Source organism: Mauremys reevesii, linkage group 10 (assembly GCF_016161935.1).
Source record: "Mauremys reevesii isolate NIE-2019 linkage group 10, ASM1616193v1, whole genome shotgun sequence".
Taxonomy (NCBI): Eukaryota; Metazoa; Chordata; order Testudines; family Geoemydidae; genus Mauremys; species Mauremys reevesii.
Window position 1 is genome coordinate 43,841,786 of NC_052632.1, and position 24,332 is coordinate 43,866,117.

The 24,332-nt window shown below is 43.4% G+C and overlaps 2 protein-coding genes across 12 annotated transcripts in view; one reads left to right on the forward strand and one right to left on the reverse strand.

Moving 5' to 3' along the window:
* The window catches only part of NEO1 (neogenin 1), a 498,809-nt gene that overhangs the window by 387,282 nt on the left and 87,195 nt on the right, over positions 1 to 24,332 (forward strand). For all 10 annotated transcript variants that reach the window (XM_039492010.1, XM_039492008.1, XM_039492009.1 and 7 more), the window contains exon 9: positions 10,601 to 10,755. In XM_039492010.1, coding sequence (XP_039347944.1) covers positions 10,601 to 10,755 — 155 coding nt within the window. The remainder of the gene's footprint in view (positions 1 to 10,600; positions 10,756 to 24,332) is intronic.
* LOC120373503 lies at positions 18,236 to 22,968 on the reverse strand. 2 transcript variants are annotated; one of them, XM_039492012.1, is made up of 5 exons: positions 22,751 to 22,968; positions 21,459 to 21,577; positions 20,692 to 20,772; positions 19,249 to 19,368; positions 18,236 to 18,707 (listed from the first exon to the last, which is right to left on the reverse strand). In XM_039492012.1, the coding sequence occupies exons 1-5, from the start codon at positions 22,881 to 22,883 to the stop codon at positions 18,528 to 18,530; spliced, it is 633 nt and encodes a 210-aa protein (XP_039347946.1). In that variant the 5' UTR covers positions 22,884 to 22,968; the 3' UTR covers positions 18,236 to 18,527. The 2 variants fall into 2 exon arrangements, with proteins under 2 accessions (XP_039347946.1, XP_039347947.1); XM_039492013.1 differs by lacking the exon at positions 20,692 to 20,772 and having other exon boundaries at positions 22,751 to 22,967.

Genomic DNA, 24,332 nt, shown 5'->3' on the forward strand with positions numbered 1-24,332 from the left:
ATAGTGTTTCCTAATATCCAACCTAGACCTCCCTCACTGCAACTTGAGACCACTACTCCTTTTCCTGTCATCTGCTACCACTGAGAACAGTCTAGCTCCATCCTCTTTGGAACCCTGCCTCACTTTTCTCTTCTCCAGACTAAATAACCCCAGTTCTCTCAGCCTCCCCTCCTAAGTCATGTGCCCCAGCCCCTTAATAACATTTTCATTGCCCTGCGCTGGACTCTCTCCAATTTGTCCACATCCCTTCTGTAGTGGGGGGACCAAAACTGGATGTGGCTCACCAGTGTCGAATAGAGGGGAATAATCACTTCCTTCAATCTGCTGGCAATGAGCCTACTAATATAGCCCAACATGCTGTTGACCTTCTTGGCAACAAGGGCACACTGCTGACTTATATCCAGCTTCTCATCCACTGTAATCCCTAGGTCCTTTTCTGCAGAATTGCTGCTTAGCCAGTCGGTCCCCAGCCTGTAGTGGTGCATGGGATTCTTCCTTTCTAAATGCAAGACTCTGCACTTATCCTTGTTGAACTTCATCAGATTTATTTTGGCCCAATCCTCCAATTTGTCTAGGTCACTCTTGACCCTATCCCTACCCTCCAACATATCTACCTCTCCCCCCCCATCTTAGTATCATCTGCAAACTTGCTGAGAGCACAATTAATCCCATCCTCCAGATCATTAATAACGATGTTGAACAAAACCGACCCTAGGATTGACCCTTGGGGCACTCCTCTTGATACCGGCTGCCAACTAGACATCGAGCCATTGATCACTACCTGTTGAGTCTGACAATCTAGCCAGCTTTCTATCCATCTTATAGTCCATTCATCCAATCCATACTTTTTTAACTTGCTGGCAAGAATACTTGGAAGACGGTATCAAAAGCTTTGCTAAAGTCAAGATATATCACATCCACCCACTTTCCCCATATCCACAGAGCCAGTTATCTCATCATAGAAGGCAATCAGGTTGGTCAGGCATGACTTGCCCTTGGTGAATCCATGTTGACTGTTCCTGATCACCTTCCTCTCCTCCAAGTGCTTCAAAGTGGATTCCTTGAGGATCTGCTCCATGATTTTGCCGGGGACTGAAGTGAGGCTCACTGGTCTGTAGTTCCCCGGGTTCCCTTTCTTCACTTTTTAAAAGATGAGCACTTTATTTGTCTTTTTCCAATTGTCCAGGACCTCCCCCAGTCACCACGAATTTTCAAAGATAATGGCCAATGGCTCTGAAATCATATCACCCAACTCCCTCAGCATCCTTGGATGCATTAGATCTGGGCCCAGATTGTTTATTAGGGGATTATATTAGTTAACACTGAAACTAATCTTCAATTCAGAGCCTGAAGCTAATCCTCCATTCAAAGCTTGACTCTTGTCATGCATACAGCCCCTAACTTCACTCTACCTAAACCAATGTGCTTGAAATTTCACGAGCAAATCCTGTGGTAGGATTCTAAAAGGTATTTGAGAGATATGGGGCAACAAATGGGAAGCGCTCACATCTTGAATCAAATTAAAATTAGAAAAAGGTTTGACAGAAATACCAACTTTGTTTTAGAAAGGATACTGTCAACTTGAAATCTAATCAATTTTTTTTTTAAAACAATGAATAAGAACAGAAGTTCTCAAGTTGAGATGCATGGACTGCTGATGGTGTTCAGAGAGCAGATTGGTCACATAGTACTAGCTCCTCCATATTTCTGCCTCCAATGTTGTAATGAAAGCTAGCAAACATACACTAAAGCTAGGATGTTCAGAGAGACCTAGGGAATCGTACACTCAGCTTCCACTGAATTCCCCTTAATACCCTTTGAATTTCACAGCCTTAAGGTGGGTTATGAGACCATCTCTATTCTAAAATACAATGCACACTAAAAAAAAATTAAAATTCTTAGCTAAAGCTAATTTCAGGTATTAGTTTGTTACTGAGTCCCTTGGTCATTTTTTTGAGACTTGCAATCACATTTTCCTGTTTAAATGTTTTTTTCTGTCCATTGTTGCGGGGAAAGATTCAAATGAACAAGGGAAACTGATCATGCACAAAATAAACTGAAAAATGGGGAGAATTATTTCTTGAAACTCTGTCATACTAATCTTAGATATTCTAACAATAGTAGGCTAAAAAAAAAATTCAGACAGAAGAGTGGTGAAGTTGATAATGGGTATTCCATTAAACTTTTTGATGCGGACTGGCTTCTTTGACTAGTTGTACGGGTTTGTGGCAGAATTGTTTGTTAATCCAATTTATGTTACAATTACATAGTTAATTACTCAGAAATTATGAAATCCCAATGTTAAGGTTGCATGTGCAAAGGTAACTCTGTCCCCTCTTGCATATCTGTTATAAAACCGTCTTTAATCAGATGATCACTTTCTATTTGTTGAATAAAACAATATCTTACATTTTTTCTTGTTTTAATTGCACATATATAATTTTTTAATACTTGTAGTATTTTCAAAGTCATAATGAGCCAATATATCTTTGCTTTATGATTTGACTTTTAAAGGTGTTGGAATGTCTTCAGTGGAAATACACAGTGTAGTTGTAGCCATGTCAGTCCCAGGATATTAGAAAGACAAGGTGGGTGAGGTAATATTTTTTTATTGGACCACCTTTAGAGAAGGGCAACTAAAATGATTAGGGGTTTGGAACAGGTCCCATATGAGGAGAGATTAAAGAGGCTAGGACTTTTCAGCTTGGAAAAGAGGAGACTAAGGGGGGATATTATAGAAGTATATAAAATCATGAGTGGTGTGGAGAAAGTGAATAAGGAAATTTTATTTACTTGTTCCCATAATATAAAAACTAGACGCCAGCAAATGAAAGTAATGGGCAGCAGGTTTAAAACAAACAAAAGGAAGTTCTTCTTCACACAGCGCACAGTCAACCTGTGGAACTCGTTGCCCGAGGAGGTTGTGAAGGCTAGGACTATAACAGGGTTTAAAAGAAAACTAGATAAATTCATGGAGGTTAAGTCCATTAATGACTATTAGCCAGGATGGGTAAGGAATGGTGTCCCTATTCTCTGTTTGTCAGAGGGTGGAGATGGATGGCAGGAGAGAGATCACTTGATCATTACCTATTAGGTTCACTCTCTTTGGGACACCTGGCATTGGTCATTGTCAGTAGACAGGATACTGGGTTGGATGGACCTTTGGTCTGACCCAGTATGGCCATTCTTATGTTCTAACTTCTGATGGTATGAGAGACAAGCTTTCGAGACAAACAGAGCTCTTCTGACCTAAATGAAGAGCTCTGTGTGACTCAAAAGCTTGTCTCTCTCACCATAGAAGTTGGTCTAATAAAATATACTATCTCACCCATCTTGTCTTCAGTGGAAGTAGTGCTGCGGCACTTTTGAAAACCAGGTCATGAGGTCTCTTTTCTAACAAGTATGTATATTAACAATTTAGAGCCAAATTCTGATATCCTTGATCATGTTGAGTAGTACCTTACTCTGCTACTAGTCCCATTCATTGTTACAGTATGTGATTGTGTAATTAAGGACTATGTCTTAGTGTGTTTATATAAAGGGGCAATTGTACTTGCAACCTCAACATTGTCATTTCCTGACTTCTGTGTGACTAACGATGAAAACGTAACATTCTTCTCACATAGCTATTTAAACAGTATTCCTACAGGAAAAAGAGGAAAAACTGGTAGGAAAAAAATTCCATAATGTGAAACTGTTTGTCTGGACACCACTGGAATACCCTATCCTATATAAATGACAGACCATAATCATGTGTGCAGCTTTTACTTTATACAAGATGAGCAGCAAATGAGGTGGTTCCTGCAGAGTGCCCATGCATCAGTGATTCACTTCCACTGAATTTCTCTGTACAGTGAAGTGAGCCACACATAGATATGGCATGGCCTACCTTAGCTGCTCACTTTATGAGCTTAATGATAAGACTGCAAAATACACTTTTCATGATCAGAGTATGATTTTTCACTGCAATGCTCAGGCACTCCTCATGAGCAGTAATACCATATCAAATGTCAGCTTTCACTTACCAGCTGCTTCATCTGTAGAGCTGTTCAAAAAGAGGTTGCCAAAAAAAGAAAAAGAGGAAAGCTTATATTTTCCATTTTCCTCATATTCCAAAGCAGCTGAATCAATTTTCATTTCATCAATTTCTCTCAGGAAGAGAATAAGTTTAAAAAGGAGAGCTGAAAGTTATAGAAAATAATCAACTGAAAACAAGGAGTTGCAATGCAGCTACTTATGCAGACAGCTATTGTGTCTGCTTTCACTACTCCTGATAATTACAAAGCAGTTTTTGATTATATAAATTTCATATGGTCCAAATGCTGACAGATGCAATGTGAGGGGGTAATAGATATGGGAAGCTGTCTTAGGGGGCAGGCAGTAGAGTACCTTGTGTCACATTTTGTACTAATTTGTGAGTGCTCAGAGAGAGCCAAATGGAGGCAGTGAGCAGTTGAGGCCTATCTAATGGTCTAGGAACTATTCCCCAGATAAATGCACTAAATCTTTAAGTGTCTCCATCCCAGTTTACAATATTTCTCTTCTAACAGTAAGAGCTGGAAGCAGAAAGAAGAAGCTACATGGGCAAGAGGGGCTGTGTGGATTATCATAGTTGGATTTGAAACCACACACCCACGATTGTAGAAATCTATAGAAGCCATCTTTTCTGCTTCTGTATCACTGAACTGAAAACCAGAGATAACTCTGTCCTCGAACCATGACCATCATCTTCATCTCACATCAGTGACTTCAGAGAAGTGACCTGCTTTCATTGATGGAATTACATTTAAACTGAAGTGCATTGATGGATTTACATTTAAATTGTGGCACGTGACTTCATGTCGCTATAGTCGGGGCATTAAGTGTACCCACGGAAGATAAAGTACTGCCTTCCTTAAAAATCGCTAAGTCGTACCTGCCTTTTTGTCTCTTCACTAAAAATCATAGAATCATAAAATATCAGGGTTGGAAGGGACCTCAGGAGGTCATCAAGTCCAACCCCCTGCTCAAAGCAGGACCAATCCCCAACTAAATCATCCCAGTCGGGGCTTTGTCAAGCCTGACCTTAAAAACCTCTATGGAAGGAGATTCCAAATGACCAAAATCAAGTTAGTTTCCCAAAGTGTGTACAAGGTTTCAAGTGCAGAAGTGTTTTTCATACTGTGAAACTTGGCATAAACACCTAGCTACTGTGTCAGGGCTACAGACTGCTTAGGGGGTGGACCATAAATTAGGTAGCTAATGGTACAAGATAGTGGGGTAAATTGTATATACCAAATACATGGACAATACTAACTCCATCTAATCCAGGGTTCAACTCCACCGATTCCAAACTCTGCAAATAGTCTTTTTCCCCCCAATATCTCCAGCAATGTAGGTACAATGGATAGATCTTCAGGGAATGGGGATGAGGCAGAGCTAGGGTGGTTTTGGTGTTTCAGTAATACTTTCCTAATGTTTAGATTCTTTCAAGTGTACCGTTAAATTTAAATTTCCAGGCTAGCATTTGTAGCTTTTTTTGAGAAAATTACAATATTCTCTTGAGGGCTCTTTTCCCTGAATTAATTGATAGCTATTTGCAATCTTAATTCCATTTTACAAAGCTGTTTGTCTGGGAATTTAGATAGAGTGAGATAGGATAGCCTTAATGTTCTGTTGGGTAATATAGTTATTCATATCAGACATCTGTTATGTTACCTATTATGCGTACCTAAACACATTGGAGCTCGTAAAAGTATTCAGGACTCCCTAAGAAAGAGTATAAATGAGAGATTTATGTAGCACTTAGACTTACCTCAACATATTTTTAACATACTGTTGTGATGGAGGGCACAGTCCCTGTTATTACTGAAAATTATAATACTTTGACATATCCACCTAACTAATATTGCAAAATAACTTGAGTGTTACATTTTTAGGTAAAACTAGTGAGTACATTTACCTTTGGGTGATAAAATGTGATATATTTTGCATGTCAATGAGATATTCACAGCTGTTGAACAATATTCGTCCGATTACACTTGTTCAGTGTATTTTAAATACCAATCATTATATACAGTGTGGGCTATAAAGGGACCCCATCAATTTGCAAAATTGCATTGCCAACTGAAAATTTTGTATCTACTGTAACTGGAAAAGTTAGTTAGGAAAAACTATTTCTCTGTTTTTCCAATTTGATAGCACTTTGGGATCAGCCAATTTTACTGAATAGTCAGTCAGCTCCTCTCTTGCTGAAAAGACCTCTATAAACATCAAAAGAGGAGAAAAGTATTTTTTGAAGTTCACAACATATTAATAGGATACTCTGTCAAACTGAAATTTTAAAAAATAGTCAATTAAAAATTAAGTTGTGTGTGTTCTTTTAAATTTCCTTCTACACTACCAAAGAGAAACTGTTTTTATAAAAGCAGCAAAGAGTCTTGTGGCACCTTATAGACTAACAGACGTTTTGGAGCATGAGCTTTCGTGGGTGAATACCCACTTTGTCGGATGCATGTCATGTATTCACCCACGAAAGCTCATGCTCCAAAACGTCTGTTAGTCTATAAGGTGCCACAAGACTCTTTGCTGCTTTTACAGATCCAGACTAACACGGCTACCCCTCTGATACTTGTTTTTATAAACAAATTTTAAAAACTGGTTTTAGGAAGCATGGTTTTTCCTCAGTGGGGGCAGAGCATAATATTGTGGTAGTGTGGTAGCATAAATGGTTTTGAAAACAGTGTTAAAAACCAGTCTCCAGTTGGGCACAAAACTAGCTGAAACTTTTTAAACATCTTTTTTTAAAACTGGTTTAATTGCACATAATATAAACCAGACCTGAAGGCAGTGTGGAGAAAGAGGGAAAAATTGTATGAGAGCAACTTTGTTTCTCCCTCTTCAGCACAAATAAGTTAATAGCAGGTAATCATTAGTGTGAGAATCGTCTGCCCTCTGCTGCAGAGTTAAACAAAGTTCACTAATCGAGGGAAAGGATGGTATTAACACAATGTTAACATTTTCCTTTTATTAACTCACTGGGGCAGTTGCTGATGTCTACTTCTGTAATACTGCTCTTATTTTAATTTGAAGAAAGCGGAAGAGTTTGCCTTTTTCAAACAAAACAGAGTATTTAAATGATATTTTTAAAACACCTAGCTGGCCAAAAATTCACATGGAAAAAGTGAAATGTGTTTGAAAATAAAAGTAATAACTACTGGTGATTTTTAGGTTTTATCGATTCCTTTTAATTTTGAGCTAGTCCTCAATACCATACTCCCACACTGAATGTATCTGTAGAGGCATTTTCTGCTGTTTTGTAGCTTTAATTGATGTTTGCTGAGTTTGTGGGCACTAGCCCCTCTGGTTGCCATAATATTCAGACATGCATAATCTGTTCTCCCAGCTAGAATATAACTCACTAAAGGTTAGCATTGTGACAAGATATTGAAGTTCAACCAGAGGTGGCTCAGATTACTTGCCTTTTTATATCACTTAGAGCAGTGGTTCTCAAACTTCTGTACTGGTAACCCCTTTCACATAGCAAGCCTCTGAGTGCGACCCCCCCCTTACAAATTAAAAACACTTTTTAAAAATATTTAACACCATTATAAATGCTGGAGACAAAGCCGGGTTTGGGGTGGAGGCTGACAGCTTGCGACCCCTCCCCATGTAATAACCTCGCGACCCCCTGAGGAGCCCAGAACCCCAGTTTGAGAACCCCTGACTTAGAGTATACAGATCCTCTGGACAGGGTAATGTGGCACCTTAGCATGGTCTCCTACAAAACATCTCTTTTAAAAATTACTTCATTGTCTATTATTTGTTGCTTTAACGATAATAAACATAAGATCAGTTCTCCTTTGATAACACAGGTGACACTTCATAGAGTTTATGTTCAGAAAGGTCCAATCAGCTAGATTTATCTCCTGTGTATCAACAGGCCAATTACCCATGTATTGAGCTCAATAACGATGTGTGACTAAAGCATAACTTGTGCTTGGCTTAAGCATATCTTCCAGAAAGGCATCCAGTCTTGATTCGAGGATAACAAGATGGAGATTTATCATTCCCCTTGGTAATTTGTTCCAGTGGTTAATTAACCTTGCTGTTTAAAAATGTGCCTAATTTCTAATTCGAATTTGTCTGGCTTCAGTTTCCAGCCATTGGTTCTTGTTCAGTCTTTTTCTACTACAGGAGCGGGCAAAATTTTTGGCCTGAGGGCCACATCGAATTTCCGAAATTGTATGGAGGGCCGCTTAGCGGAGGCTGTGCCTCCCCATACAGCCAGGCTTGGCCCAGCCCCTGCCCCTTATTGACTTCCCCTGCTTTTCACCCCCTGACGCCCACCTCACCCCCCAGGAATCCTTCCCCATCTGGCCCCCCGTTCCCTGACCGCCCTCGGATCCCCTGCCGCCCCCCCATCCCTGACTGCCTCCTGCCACCCCATCCAACCCCCCTCTCCTTCCCTGTAATCAGTTTTGTGGCTTTTTTCTGCTCCCTCTCCAATTTTTCAACATCCTTTTTAAAATGTGGATACCAGATCTGCTCACCAACGCTGATAGAGAGAGAAAGTCACCTCCCTACTCCTACCCCCCTGTTTATACATCCAGGGATTGCATTAGTCATTTTTGCCATAGCACCAGTCTGGCAGCTCAAGTTCACCTGTTTGTCCACTCTGCCTGTAAATCCTTTGGAATCACTACTTTCCAGAATACAGTTCTCCCTTCTGTACATGTGACCTGCATTCTATGTTCAACTCTTTTACAACTCTTGGGTAGTTATCTGGGCTGGCTGATTTTAAAATAATTCTCACTAGTAGATGATGTCTAACTTCCTCACTTACTACTGGACTGGAAAGTATTTCATCGTCCTCCTTCTTTCCAAATACAAAAGAGAAATATTTACTGAACATTTCTGCCTTTTTGCAACATTATTAACAATTTCATTATCTCTGTAATAGGGTTGTTGTACTCACTGCTGGATGATGCTACCTCCTGGTGGTTCTGGGGATTAGCTAAATCAGGCTGATGCCCGTTCCAGTGGTTACACCCTGTCAGTTTCTCCTCTGAAGCCCCTCTCTTGCTCTCAGGACCCACAGCTGTCCTGTTTGTGACTCAGCCCTCCGGCCAGGTCACTATTGTGGTTTCCCTTTCTTGGGGGGAGGTGAGGAGGAGCCCACCTAGCCAGTTGATCGGGTCCACCTCGCCTAATTCAGCTCTTGCAGGGCCAGTGTGGGGAGCACAGCTCATCACAATCTCCTTCTAGTAATAGTCCTGTAAAATTGATATAATTTCTATTTCTATTGTTCCTAATTTACTTTAAAATAAACAAACAAACAAAAAACCCTCTTTGTTGTCGTAGCCCTGCCAGCGATGGTGTCTGTAGCTTCCCTTATCAATTTTCTGCACTTCATAACTTCTAATTTATATCAACTATCTCTACTTATCTCGTTTTCCATTTCTTATATATTGCTTTTTTTTTTTTACTTCTAATTGTTTCCTTCACTTCTCCACTAAATGAGGAAGGGCTTTTAACCAAATTTGTTCGCAGTATTCGAGATGTGGGCGTACCATTGATTTATATAACTTCACATTAACTATAATATAGACCGACCTCCTCTGAGCCAGTTTGGATAAGTTTTAAAGGCTGCCACTCACATCTTTATGCATTTCAGGTCCCACATGGACTGAATACAATTATTGTTTTAGAGCAGATTGAAAACTAGTTGTACAGTCTGATTATGGGCTTTTCCCACTGTCAGTGTCCCCAGTGATGTCACTTTTCGGCAATATAGCTATAGCTAAACTCAGAAAAGCCAAATGTCATTAAAAATTACATTTCAGTCTAGTTTGGAAAAGTACTTTTCCTCATGTGAACTTTCAAGCTGCTGGGCTGATCAAAATGGATGAAGTTTTACTTTGAGGTTATGACATGAACTGAAAAAATCTGTTAAATTTTAAAAGTTAAGGATTGAGTCTCCATCTTAAACTTAAACATACACATTGGCCACAACTAGACTCTTAGTGCCAGGTATTGTAAGGGTCATCTAAGTTCTTGCTTGGTATTATGTGTCATCCTGTTTCTTAGAGACAAGGTGGGTGAGGTCATATCTTTCACTGGACCAACTTCTGTGGTGAAAGTGACAACACTGCAAACATAGCCTTAGACATTTTACAAAAAATGTCCAAATATCAGAATGAACTAAATCAAGCTCAAAAGAGAATAGTAAACTGATGCTTTAAAAACAATAATCTGAATTAATAACCAAAACAGTTTAAACAGTTCTTAATTTTCCTCCCGGGGTTTTAGACTTCTATGACAGATTTTCAAGTTGAATTATTATCTGGTTATGAAAAATAACACAAACCAACAAAACAGTGCCCTGCCCCCCCCCCCATTTTTTCTTTGCTATGTTTGTTCAAAATGAAACTGCAGAACTAGAAGCTGTTTGTCTTAAGTGCTTTTGGCATATTAACATTAATATGTAATCAATGTAATATAATTAATCATATCAATTACTTGTTAGCTATGTACAAACAGAATGTCTGTTAGATTTGTACTATCCTTTTACTAATCAATGATAAATCTTCACTTTTGCCAAATCTTTTCTTTCCTAAAGGGAACGTGTTGAAAATACAAGTCATCCTGGAGAGATGCAAGTGACAATCCAAAACCTGATGCCAGAGACCGTGTATGTTTTCAGAGTTGTGGCTCAAAACAAACATGGCCCTGGAGAGAGCTCAGTACCACTGAAGGTGGCGACTCAGCCTGAAGGTAAGCCTTGAACATTTCTACCCATTACTGACTTTCATTGACCTAGATCTACAACTGCCATTGCAAACAGTCTTTTCCTTCTGGCCTTTTCCCACAATAAGTTGCCATTCATGCTCTGGTTGCACTTGCTGATCTTACTAGTATAGCTTTAGACTGAATTTTTCAAGTCTGCCTCATATTCTGATATTAAGCTAGTCTGTATTATTTATATTTGGAAATATAAATGTAATATTGTAATATATGGATCCTTACAAATTGGAATTAAATATTACAATTTCTTAATATGTTTGAATTAACGTTCTATTTTGTGACAATATAGACTGCTTCAATTAACATGTTCAGATAAAAACTGAACTGAAGAAGGAGCTCTGTGGAGCTTGAAAGCTTGCTTCTTTCTCCTAGAGAAGATGATCCAATAAAAGATATTACTTCACTCGCCTTGTCCCTCTCATATCCTGGGACTAACACAGCTATAGTAACACTACAAACAGCTTAAAAAGTGTTAACCTGGAGTTGAGGTTGAGTAACTTAACCTTATAATTGTTGGGAAGTTGTAATTGTCCCAGAAATATTTGTTATAAACCCAGGAAATTCAGGGTTAAGGATAAACTTAAGAGAGTCAAACATGCTATGTTACCCGCACAAAATTCTCTGTTACTCTCACACTCTAGAACAGAGGTTCTCAACCTTTTTCTCTCTGAGGCCCCCCTCGACACGCTATAAAAACCTCAGGGCCCAGCAGGGGACGTGGCTCAGGCCAGGGCCCTTGGGCATAGGCATAGTTTGATTTCTATTTGGAGGGGGCCGGGGGCCAGCAGGGCTCGAGCCAGTTCCGCATGTCATGGTCTAGGGAGGGAGCACCACCTCCACCCCCTGACTCACCTCAGCAGGCCACCCAGCCTGTCTGGGTTTGGGGAGGATCACACAACCAAAAATTATAACTCAAAGGTGAGGGGCTTATCTCAAAAAGTTTAAAAACAGCTTAGGGTGCAGGGAGGTGGTCGCTAGGGACTGTGTGCATGTGGGGGTAGCTCAACTAGCAGGGAGGGGGTAGCTGGGGCTGTGTGCAGACGAGGGTAGCTCAGTGTTCAGGGAGGAGGGTAGCTCAGGGTGCAGGCAGAGGGGTACTGGGGCTATGCAGGCAGGGGGTAGCTCAGGGTGCAGGGAGAGGGGTACTGGGGCTGCACGCATTCAGGAGATAACTCGATGCAGGGAGGGCGTAGCTCAGGGTATAGGGAGAGGAGTATTAGGGGCTGTGTGCTGGGAGGGCTTCCCTGTGGTCCCTTGTCCCGGAGAGGTTTGCCAGCCATGGAGCTGGGTCTCCCAACCTGGGGGGCTCTTACCAGCTGCCTCTGTGGGAGCAAAGGGAACTGGAAGCTGAGGAGCAGCTTCAACCTGGGGCACCAGCAGGAGAGGAAGGAATGCTGTAGCTCCCTGCTCCATGGCACCAGCCAGAGCAGCAGCTGTCCCGCACTGCCCAACTGTGGCTTCCCACCTCCGACCTGGCCAGGGGGTGGGAAGAGGAGATGAGGAGGACTCGGGGGAGGTGTGAAATGGCCCCCGGGACTGCCTTGATCTTGAGATGTAGTTTGTGGGAGGGCAATGCCCTCCATGTCCCCAACTCTGCCCATGCACTCAGGGCTTCTGACCCACAGGGAGCACAAGGGCTACAGGCTCCAGGACTCAGCCCCGCGCCTCCCTGCTTCAGCCCCGTGGGGGCGCCTGGGATCAGAGCTTCAGTCCCGCGCCTCCCCTGGTTTCAGCCCCGCGGGGTGGGGCGGGGGGCAGGCGCTGAAGATCAAGGCTTCAGCCCTGTGAGGGAGGGTGCGTCGGGGATTGGGCCTTCAGACCCGCTGGTTGGGGGGAAGGGCACCAGGGATTGGGGCTTCAGCTGCGAGGCCCCGTGGCCCCCTTGAAAGGGCTCATAGACCCCCGGTTGAGAACCGCTGCTCTAGGGCACACACCTTGACTCAGTTCCTAGGGCTCAAGGCATAATCCTCTTAATTTAGGCACCCACCCTTTCCAAGTTCCTAGGGCTCCAGGCTCTACTCCTGCTTCGGGCAAACACCCTTTCCTTGTGGAGTCAAGACTTAATCTTTTGCGGGTTTATGGGGTCTTTTACCAATGAAAGAGCCTTACACAGTAATATCCTACGTAACCTCTATTAACAATCACCAAAAACCAGAATGCACACGCTACACATACAATGCTCACTACTCCCAATAAAACAGATGAACATTTCTTGATGGCCAGTCAGGATCAGGTCCATCTGGGGGACTTCAGTTTCTGCCTGGTGTCATTGGCAGAATGTTGAGGTCTGGCAGCTCTGTTCTTGGGGCTGTGTCCTGGAGTTGGTTCCCAAAGAACTTCCTTTTGGACCCCAGTTTATATAGTGAAAATTGAGGCCTGCTTAGCTGTACCTTAACCAATCATCATACTAAAATTTTACTAACCAATGCTAATATATTGTAACAAAATTTTCTAACCAATCCTACCCCAACACCTTAATTGATTTATACCTAGCAAAATTAATTATGTAACAGACAGAAACAATCAAAAAACCAGACAGAGCTCATACAGACAAACAATAGAGAAGTGGGGACCATAATGACAAAACAATAAAGAAATGAGAATTTCACAACCACAACTATTGATAAGTGATTTCTTGACAGGCAGGATGCTATCAAACTAAGTTTTCTTTAACCATCTTAAGTTCTGTTTCTTTATCTGATGATAGTGGATACCATTAGGACAGGGTGTCCTTCTTAACAGCCTCATATTACATTGTTGTAATTCAAATTATATGGAATGTGAGGATGTGACTTCCTGCGTCTCAGCTAATGGCTGATGCTCTTTTAATCTGGCTGCAGATGAAGGCCTTAGGCTTTAGGCCTTGCAATATGTCTACAAAGGCCTTATCCTCACAGCTAAGGTATGAACATACATAGTTAAGGCACCCAAATCTTAGCTCCATCCTGTAGCGCTGCATTGAATTAACCATACAGTTATGATTAGTTTATAATGTTCATAGTCCCAGGTTAAAAAGAAGTTTCATTTTCCCCCACATGTTAGAGCAGAGTTAAGGTTGTTTTGTTATAAAGAATAATGGGGAAAACAATTATTAATTCTTTATCTATATACACACACAATATGGAAAGTTTGAAGAATCTGTTATTCTGTAACACTATTCAGGACAAAAATAATCTGACCCAGGGAACTAAATTTCTTAAAGGAGCCATTTCAGTTTATTTTTAACTCATAAATTAATTTGTAAATTGGAGTAAGTGCTGTAATTTTGGGGAGGGATACACGGTATTCGTCATATGAAACAAAGTGGGTGAATCCCTACTTCACGTGCAAAATTCAACTCAGCCTTAACTATAGAACCAACCAACCAATGCTTCCATAATAAGATGCTGCAAGTGTATTATATACAATACTTGCCTGTATATACATGTAAATGTTCACTTTTAAGGTACTGTATACTTAATCTAGTATACTGTGGAAGTGTGGTCTACTTTTCATATAACTTACTTTCATTGATTCTGGCATATACATAGTAGTATACAGCAGTACAAGATACCCATATATGTGACACACTTTGGGTATTCACTCAGACCAGTAAAGGGTTGTGTCACTGCCTGCCCTGTAGTCCTGGGTACTTCTGAGCTGTACAGCTGTGGCTCAGCATCCTGACACCAGCAGCCTCCTTACAGGATGATGGCCTCACCCTGCCTTCCACCATCCTGGTTACTCCTTGCAGGGTGACGGCAACAGCCCCTCGAGTCTCCCCCAGACCATCTCCTCTGCAGTGCTCAGCCCGTCTCACGGCAGCACTCACAAACCGTATTAAGTTCTCTGGTCCATTTAAAGAGACTGCATAGCACTAGTTTGGCTGAGGATTTTATTCTTCAGCTTGAAACACTGTACCGAGATGATTGTGTAATAAACCAAGATTAACAAAGAGCAGATATTTAAGTAATACTAAGTAGAGGGAATTGGGATATAAATGGTTAAACAAAAAAAAACGCTTCTAAGAGTAAACCATAACTTAAGAAACTAGAACCTTTTGTTCAGAGTAGTTTTCTCACCACAGTTCTTCGCTAGGATCCACCACAGAGCTCAAAGCACCTAGTTTCGTTGTCTCTTCAGGTGAAAGACATCAATATGGTTCTCTGCTTATATCCTCAACATTTATCTGTGTTTTCAGTCAGGAAGCCCTTCTGGGGGCTCAGCTTACTGACGCCATGTTAATTTTTGCAGTCTTCTCCCCCTGTCATGATAATTATATGGCTGTCTCCCAACTTGCTTGTCTGATGGCTTTGTTTACCTTTTATGTAAATGTACTTCCATTGTCTATCTTTGCTTAATTTACATTAGAGACACGTTCCTTTGTGTAGAATGGGTAACTTAAGCCCTACCTGCCAACATATTTTTAGAATGTATTTCCAGCACATATTTACAATTTTTCATATATCACCCATGCGTACACAACTCAATACTATTAATGATAAGCGCATTACCAGTTTGCATATCATACCTTACATGACACCTTTTAAATACAGATTATGAAAAGAATGATTTGGGGCACACTAAGACACTGCTAGATACCAGGGAGCCCCCTGCTCTCTGGCACTGGAATGCTCTTAGAGTCGCAATGTGCAACTAAGGTTATGGAAAAAATAATATATTTGAAATATAGTCTGTGATGGTGTAACTGTATCGTAATGTGTATGCACAAGCAGGCAGAGTTGTGTAATAATGTCTGTCCTTGATTTTTTGTTTACTCATTTTTGAGTGCTTAACCATGCAACCATAATGTTCTAGTAACATAGATGTAAAGAAGACAAATGGATTGGAATCAAAGCAACTGGGAAGCATTAATATATATTTTTAATTGTTCGTTTGAAATATTTAGTTGTCTACTGAAAATCTCCCTTAGGATAAGAAAAGCCCTTTTACAGATAGACATGGGATGGACTTAGCTGTTGGTGCTAATTCAATAAAATGATTCATAACCAAATAATTCAAACAGTCAGAGTGAACCAGATTTAGTTCTCTCCACTTTTGTAAGCAGATCTAATTACAATTTTGGCTGGGTCACTTTTATCCATGAGAGGAAGACAATAGTTTTCTTTCAGGGAGTTAATCCCCCAGTTTCTAAATAGGCAAATTGGTCAGAAGATCTCTGACATGCTCTTTTCTTATCCCAATCTGTATCCCTTCCCTTTATTGTCAATGGTAACTTCACTAGTACTCTGGTCACGTTATTTTTTTGTGATAAAACTGAGGCAAAGTAGGCTTTAGGAGCTCTGCCTTCCTATCATCTTCTGTTCTCAGCTCACCTTCTCCATTGAGCAGCGGACCAACAGCGTGCTTGATCTTTCTTTTTTGTCTGACATATTTGAAGAACATCTTCCTACTGTCTCTAACATTTCTTGCCAGCTGTAACTCATTCTTTGCCTTGGCTTTCCTGATTTTGTCCCTATATGCTTGTACTATTCCCATGTGTACTTCCTCAGTGACATGACCTTCCATCCATTTCCTGTATGTATCCCTTTTAGTTTTTAGATAGCTAAAAAACTCCTTGTGCAGCCACATTGGCCTCCCGTGGCTCTTCTTATCTTTCCTCTGTGTCAGAATAGCTTGATATTGAGCCTATAGTATTACATCTTTAAAGAACTGTCAGCCCCTTTTGACTTCTTTTCTTCCTAATTGGTCTTTTCATGGCACCTTGCCTACAATTTCTCTGAGTCAATTGAAGTCTGCCTTTCTGAGTTCAGTGTCCTTGTTTTGCTGGTCTCATGTCCTCCTTTCCATAGGATCTTGAATTCTATCAGATCATGATCACATCCTCCCAAGTTCCCAACCAACCTCATGTTTGCAACTAATTCATCCCTGTTGGTCAAAACCAGATCCAAAATAGGTAACTCCCTGGTTGTTTCCTCAAATTTCTGAACTGGAAAGTTGTCCCCTACACATGCTAATAATTTGCAGGATTTGCAGTGTTATGTTTTGCTGCAATAATCTTCAGGGAAATAGATATCAGGGAAAGTTAAAATCCACCATTAATACTAGCTCATGTGTGTTAGCTAATCTTGTTACCTGCTTGTAGAATGACTCATCTACTTCCTCTTCCTGATTTGGTGGTCTGTAATAGACCCCCCACCATAATATTGCTACAGTTCTTTTCCCTTGTTATCCTCACCCAGAGACTCTCAATAAGTCTTTTGCTCACTTCCCATTGGACCTCAGAGCATGCATATTCATTCTTGATTGTATAGCGCAACACCTCCTCAAGGAAAACTGGCATAGCAGCAGCACCGCTGAGAAGGATCTGGGAGTTGTGGTGGACCAAAATCTCAGCATGAGTCAGCAATGTAATGCTGTTGCAAAAAAACCAAATGCAATTTTTGTTTGCATTAACAGAAGCATAGCATGCAAGTCACGGGAGGTGATAGTACCACTCTGGAGTGCTGTGTCCAGTTTTGGTCACCGATGTATAGAAAAGATGTAGAGAAACTGGAAAGGATCTAGAGGTGAGCGACAAAGATGGTCAAAGGGATGGAATGCAAGTCATACGAGCAAAGGTTGAAGGAACTGGATATGTTTAATTTGGAAAAGAGGAGATTAAGGGGGGATATGATAATGGTCTTCAGATATGTGAAAGGCTGCAACAAAAAAAATGAAGAAAAGTTATTCTGTTTTGCCATAGAGAGCAGGACAAGAGGCAGTGGGTTCAAACTACAGCAGGCGCAGGTGTCAACAACCCTGCCATGGTCACCAAAAGGGGATTCCTCCAGCACAGAAGGGCAGTTCAGCCCCTCGCCAAGACCCCACCAGTGCGATTAGGCACATGAATCTGCATCTATGTCTATGTCACAGCCTTGGCAACACAACCAGTGGCCAGTGCAGTGGCCTTATCGGAGTGCATGGGGCATGCTGGTGATGATGATGTCCCCTTCGCACCGCTCATCTACTGTCACCTCAGAGCAACAGCTGGTGGCACCAGGCTCGGTGCATGAGACCCGCTTGGAGGTCAGGGTAGAGGAGACAGCGCCCACCCCAAAACCTTCCTCTCCCACCGGGGATGATGCCTCGTCATCATCCTCATCCCCATATGAGGCGGTCACAGGATTCTTGAGGATCAGCCCGCCAAATGGAGGTGGAGGAGATGGCCAAGCAGGTGGACATTTTGTTCAGTGTCCTCTCAGCCTCTTCCCTGGCACGTGTTGCACTACCAGTGCATGACGGGGTCCTGAAAATTGCCAAAGCCCTCTGGCAGACCCGGTCGTCCATCCCTCCTACCTCCAAAATGACCAAAAAGAAGTACTTCCTCCGGCCAAAGGGTTTGAGTACCTTTATACCCACCCACCTCCAGGCTCACTGGTTGTCCCTGCAGCTAACAAAAAGGACAAGCAGGGGCACACTAGTTCAACTCCCAAAAATAGAGACACCAAAAGACTGGACCTTTCTGGGAGAAAAATTTATTCAACAGCCAGCCTGAAATTCCGGGTGGTGTATTCAGGCCCTCTTGGGCAGGTACAATTTTAACTTATGGGACTCCCTCCATAAGTTCAAGGAGTCCTTCCTACAGGGTCTGGCCCAGGAATTCAGCAACCTGGTGGAGGAGGGCACCATGGTGGCTAGGTGCTCCCTCCAAATGGTGTGGGACGCAGTGGACAAGGCAGGTAGGGTGGTCACGGTGGCAGTGGTTATGAGGTGCAGCTTTTGGCTTCAGACTGCCATCCTGTCCCAAGAGATGCAGACCTCTATCCAGGACCTCCATTTCGATGGGAATGGTTTCTTTTCAGTGCAGACTGATGTGAGGCTGCGTGGATTAAAGGACACTCGGGCCACCCTTTGCTCGCTGGACATGCATACACTGCAGTCTGCATGGAAGCAGGTCCGGCTGACCCTGCCGCCAAGGTCTTGGCAGCCCTGTCGGGGGTCTGCAAGGAGAAAGGATAGAGACAAGAGCTTTAGTTGCTGCCTCCTTTCCTCCTCCCACTCTCCCAGGCAGCCGGGGCCGGGTGAGCATCCCGGGGTCCAGAAGTGCTCATTTTGAAGGTGCGCTTGAGAGCGATGCCCCAATCAATTCTCTGGATCCACCTTGTTCTTTCCTCAACCATCTTCATCCCTATAGTTTGGCCTGGTCACGGGTCACCTCAGACCGCTGAGTGCTGGACATAGACTCTTGGTGTTAAACCCTGCAGTTTTTGGCTGCCCCTCCCTCCCACCCCTATCTTTCCTGTCCCTCTTCAAGGACCCTTCTCATGAGCAACTCCTCCTCCCTGGCATCATTCCCATCTGGGATCCAGGAGACTGGTATGCTGCCCTCCACTTGAAGGACACTTTTTTCCATATTCCAAGGTCACAGACATTTCCTCTGTTTCATAGTGCGTGGACGCCATTTTCATTTCACAGCGCTGCCCTTTGGCCTCTCATCAGCCCCGAGGGTGTTCACAAAATGTGTCGCCAGTGGCTGCTTACCTGAGATGTTGAGGGGTCCAGGTCTTCCAGTATCTCGACGACTGGCTCATCAAGGGCAGGTCTCAGGAACAAGTGCAGAGGAGCCTTGATCTGGTGTGTTCCACCTGCTGTGACCTGGGCCTGTTAATAAATGAGAAAAAAATCCACCTTAATGCCCGTCCAGCAAATAGAGTTAATTGGGGCGGTTTTTGACTTCACGAGAGCCAGAGCCTTTCTTCCAGAAGCGTGTTTTCAGGCCATGTTAGACCTAATATCCCATGTAAAGAACCGCCTGCTCACCATTGCTCACACCTGTCTGCAGTTTTTGGACCACATGGCCGCGTGTACAAACATGGCCAGCCATGCTCGGCTCCATCTCTGGCCTCTGCAAGCATGGCTGGCATCAGTCTATATCCCCAACAGTTATGACCTAGACCATCCTGGCACAGAGCCAGTGGCCAGTGCAATGGTCTTACTGGAATGCCTGGGTTATGCCAATGCCCCCATCACACCAATCGTCAGTTGCTGCATCGGACAAGTATCAGACGACACCGACAGCACCAGGCTCTGTGCGTGAAGTGCAAGAAGACGCTGGGGTGGAAGGGCAGATGCCCACCCCGAGACCCTCTTCCCCCACAGGGGGTGATGCCCCAGGCCCTCCCCCAGTGGTCCAGTCACCCTCTTCCTCTCCAGATGAGGTTGTGGCGAGGCCCTCTCATGCCAGCCCACCGGATGACTTTAAGGAGCACCAAGCCCAGCTCCGAAGGGTGGCCTCTAGCCTAGGCCTATTGGTGGAAGAGATGGTGGAGCAATCAGACACTGTTTAATGTGCTGTCCACATCCACCCCTGCACGTGTCACACTCCCAGTGCACAAGGGGTCCTAAAGATTGCAAAAGCCTTCTGACAAACCCCGTCCTCAATCCCACCCACTTCCCAGAAGACTGAAAAGAAGTATTTCATCCCAGCCAAGGGGTTCGAATACTTGTACACTCACCCGCCCCGGGGTCATTGGTTGTTTCTGCGGCCAATGAGAAAGCCAAGCAAGGGCAATCTAGTTTCACCCCAAAAAAACAAGGAGGCCGAGAAACTGGACCTTTTCGGGAGGAAAATTTATTCCACAGCCAATCTCCAGTTCAGAGTCACGAACCATCAGGCTCTTTTGGGGAGATATAACTTTAACTTATGGGATTCCCTCCGTAAGTTTAAGGACTCCATGCCCCAGCATGTGGCCCAAGAATTCAGGGAGGGTCCAACAGCGTCTCAGTGTTCCCTCCGAATAGCATGAAATGTGACTGATTCGGTGGCCAGCGGTGGTTGCCTCAGCAGTGGTCAGACCGCAGGCCTGTCCCAGGAGATGCAGTCCTTGATCCAGGATCTCCCGTTTGATGGGGTTGGACTCTTTGCAAAGCAAATGGACGCAAGGCTCCACAGACTGAAGGACACTGGAGCCACCCTCTACTCACTGGGGTTGTATATGCCTCAGTCGGTGAGGAAGCAATTCTGGCTGCCTCTGCCGCCAAGGCCTTGGCAGTCTCGACAGGGGTCTACAAGAAGAAGGGATAGGGACACTAGTTTTAGTCTTCACCACTCTTCCTCTTCCCATTCCCCTGTACAACTTGGCCCAGCAAAACACCAAGGGGGCCAGAAGTGTGAATTTTGAGGGTGCGCTCGAGAGCAACACCACAGTCAACTTCCTGGATCTGCCCCATCCTTTCCTCAACCGTCTCTGTCCCTATCGTTTGGCCTGGTCATGGGTTACCTTGGATTGCTGGGTGCTAGAAATTGTATCACTGGGCTACACCATCCAATTGTCAGCCATCCCCCCTCTTTCCATTCCCTCTTCAGGGACCTTTCTCACAAGCAACTCCTGTTTCAGGAGGTAGACAACCTCCTACAACTGGGGGTGGTGGAGGAGGCCCCTCAGGAAATGAGGGGGAAAGGTTTCTACTCCTGCTATTTCTTGATCCCAAAGGCAAAAGGGGGCCTAAGATCCATTCCTCACCTGCAGTGACTCGACAAGTACTTCAAGAATTCAAAGTTCCGCATGGTTTCACTGGCCTCCATTATCCCCTCCCTGGATCTAGGAGACTGGTACGCCGCTCTCTACTTGAAAGACGCTTATTTTCATATTTTCGTCTTCCAAGGACACAGACAGTTACTCCATTTTATGGTGGGCCTCTCTTCGCCCCTATGGGTATTTACAAAATGCATGGCCCTGGTAGCCACTTACCTGAGGTCCTGGGAGGTCCAGGTCTATCCTTATCTTGACGATTGGTTCATCAAGGGCAGGTTGCAGGATCAAGTGCAGAACAGTCTCCAGCTGATGTGTTCCACCTGTTGCAACCTGGCCTGTTAGTGAACAAAAAGAAATCAACCCTCATACCAGTGCAACAAATAGAGTTTATTAGGGTGATCCTCAATGCCATGTGGGCCACAGCCTTCCTTCCAGAGTCCTGTTTCCAAGCCATGTCAAACGTGATCTCCCATGTAAGGGGCCACCCGCTCATCAGTGCCTGCACTTGCCTACAGTTTCTAGGTCACGCGGTAGTCGCTGCTTACGTGGCCCGTCATGTCTGGTTTCATCTCTGCCCACTGCAGGCGTGGCTGGCGTCGGTCTACATCCCCAACAGGCACGACCTAGACCTGGTAGTCAAGGTGCTGGACCACATCCGGTCATCACTGGCATGTTGGTTAGACCCCGCATCAGTGTTTTTTAAAGATCTGGAGCATCTCTACTTGCAAGTCCGGGATCTCCTCCCTCCCTGGGATCTGAATCTGATACTGTCAAATCTCATGCGGCTCTTTGAGCCTTTGGCTTCCTGCTTTCTCCTGCTTCTCTCCTGGAAGAGTTTGTTTGTGGTTGCAATAGCGTTGGCCCTGTCCAAGATCAGGGCGCTTACTTCAGAACCACCCTATATGGTCTTCTACAAGGATAAGGTCCAGTTGTGACTGCACCTAGCATTTCTGCCAAAGGTTGTTTGCCAGTTTCATACTGGCCAGGACATATACTTATCCGTCGTCTTTCCAAAACCTCATTCGTCAGATAAGAAGCACAAGCTACACACCCTGGATGTCAGGAGAGTGCTGGCCATCCACGTAGATAAAATGAAGCCATTCTGTAAGTCAACACAGTTGTTCATTGTGGTGGCAGACAGTATGAAACATTGCCTGGTTTCTGCTCAGAGGGTTTCATCTTGGATCATGGCCTGCATCCACCACTGCTATGAGCTGGCGAAGGTGCTTCTGCCAGCAATCGTGATGGCACACTCGACTAAGGCACAAGCATCGTCAGCGGCCTTCCTGGCACAGGTACCAATCCAAGAGATCTGTAGGTCCACTAACTGGTCATCTGTCCATCTGTCATTATGCGCTTACCCAGCAAGCTTGAGACGCTGGCTTTGGTAGAGCAGTGCTGCAAGATGCAAGACTGTGAACTCTGAGCCCACCTCCATGGACACTGCTTGTGAGTCATCTAGAATGAAATCAACATGAGCAACCACTCGAAGAAGAAAAAACGGTTACCTTCAAGATGTGTTGCTCGTGTCCATTCCGTTACTCGCCCTCCTTCCCCTCTTGGAGTTGTCAGCAAGAAGGAACTGAGAGGGCATAGGGCCGGCGGCACCTGATATACCAACGCATGAGCATGGCACTCCATGGGGGTACCACAGCCGGCCCTCCGGATACCACAAAGTCAAAAATCTTCGATGACTGCACACATGGGCGTGCACAAACCTAGAATTGAATGGACATAAGCAACACATCTTGAAGAACAATGGTTACGAAAAGATGGGTAACTATCTTGTCTGTTTCACTACCTAACTCTGTATTTTTTAAGAATGGGATATGATTGCCAATCATAAAGAAAATGAAGAGCATTTTTTTCAGTTCTGAAAGCCAAGAGTTTCTCCCTGAAGAGTAACCTTTATTCTGGAAGGTGATAAGAGTGATAACTTGCTTCTGTCCAAACCAGAATTTTTTGGGGTACTTGTGATATTTCCAGTTGTGTTGAGCTTTTGAGGGTCTGGTAGTTAATGAGCTGTGTCTATCAATAATGGCTAGGTGGATTAAAACATCAGTAACTATACACAGTCTATGAGATAACAGACAGCTGCTCAGAATGTTGCCTATTTTAATCATGCTGTTTAAAATGTAGTTTTATTGCCTTTTTTTCAAAAGTCTTGAGCGCTTGCAGCCCTCATTGACCCCAGTGGGAGATGGGGTTATTCCAACAGCTCTGAAAATCAGGCCATTATTTTTTATCTCTTATGACTCTGTGAAGATCTTTCTGATCCCATCAACCCTTAGTTTCTATAAATATGATTACTTTTAGTTCTGTTAATGTTTTATCTCTGTTCTGTACCACTTGTTCCTGTATTCCACACATAATTGCCTCAGCTGAGCATAGAAAGTGCAAATACTTTGAATGTGCTCTACACAAAGACAGCTAGATCAACATATTATAATTACTTAAGGATGTATTTTTCATCCCTTTTAAAGTGTATGGAAGTGGTTTACAAATGTTAAAGCATTTGTTGTAAATGTAAGTGCTTTTGCAGATTTCTACCTCAAAAACGAAATTTTCACAGTGACACAAAGAATGGAATAATTTTTTATTGTTTTGGAGGAAGAGAGGGAAGAAAGTATTAGTGTCGGAGGTTCTTTGATTTTGCTCCATCTGTTACACCAGCTGGGCTGATATTTCTGTGTTCTTCAAAGCAAGTTCTGTTTTGGCATGAATGGAGAGCAGGTACATTCAGAATATCTCTCTGAAATGCAGTATAAAAAGCTCCAGCATATAATGTACCTTTGCAGTAGAACTCCTTTTGAAATCAGAAGTTGCTCTGTGGTCTGCAGGGTTTGCAAATAATGAGATTAAAAAATGAGGTTTTCTATCATTTGAGACAATACCATATCTCTCAATCTGCCAATTAGTGAAATGGAGTTCAGATATTCTGAAACTGAGGTAGTGTGGAAGAGGGTGGAAAATTACCGGTACATATTATCTCTCCTTTACGTCCGTTTTATGCTTATGCTTATGTCAGGGAAGTGACATCTATATAAAACTGGTGTAATGGAGTGGAGTTTGATTCACTGTTGGTAGAAT

What these genes read in the sequence shown, in the direction of transcription:
- LOC120373503 (XM_039492012.1), bottom strand. Translation starts at nt 22,883, where the DNA reads ATGGAGTGCCATGCTCATGCGTTGGTATATCAGGTGCCGCCGGCCCTA. An exon ending in ACGAGCAACACATCTTGAAG is followed by an intron (nt 21,578 to 22,750) that starts GTAACCGTTTTT and finishes GTTCACTAACAG; the next exon opens with GCCAGGTTGCAACAGGTGGA. An exon ending in TGGACCTCCCAGGACCTCAG is followed by an intron (nt 20,773 to 21,458) that starts GTAAGTGGCTAC and finishes TTCTTCTTGTAG; the next exon opens with ACCCCTGTCGAGACTGCCAA.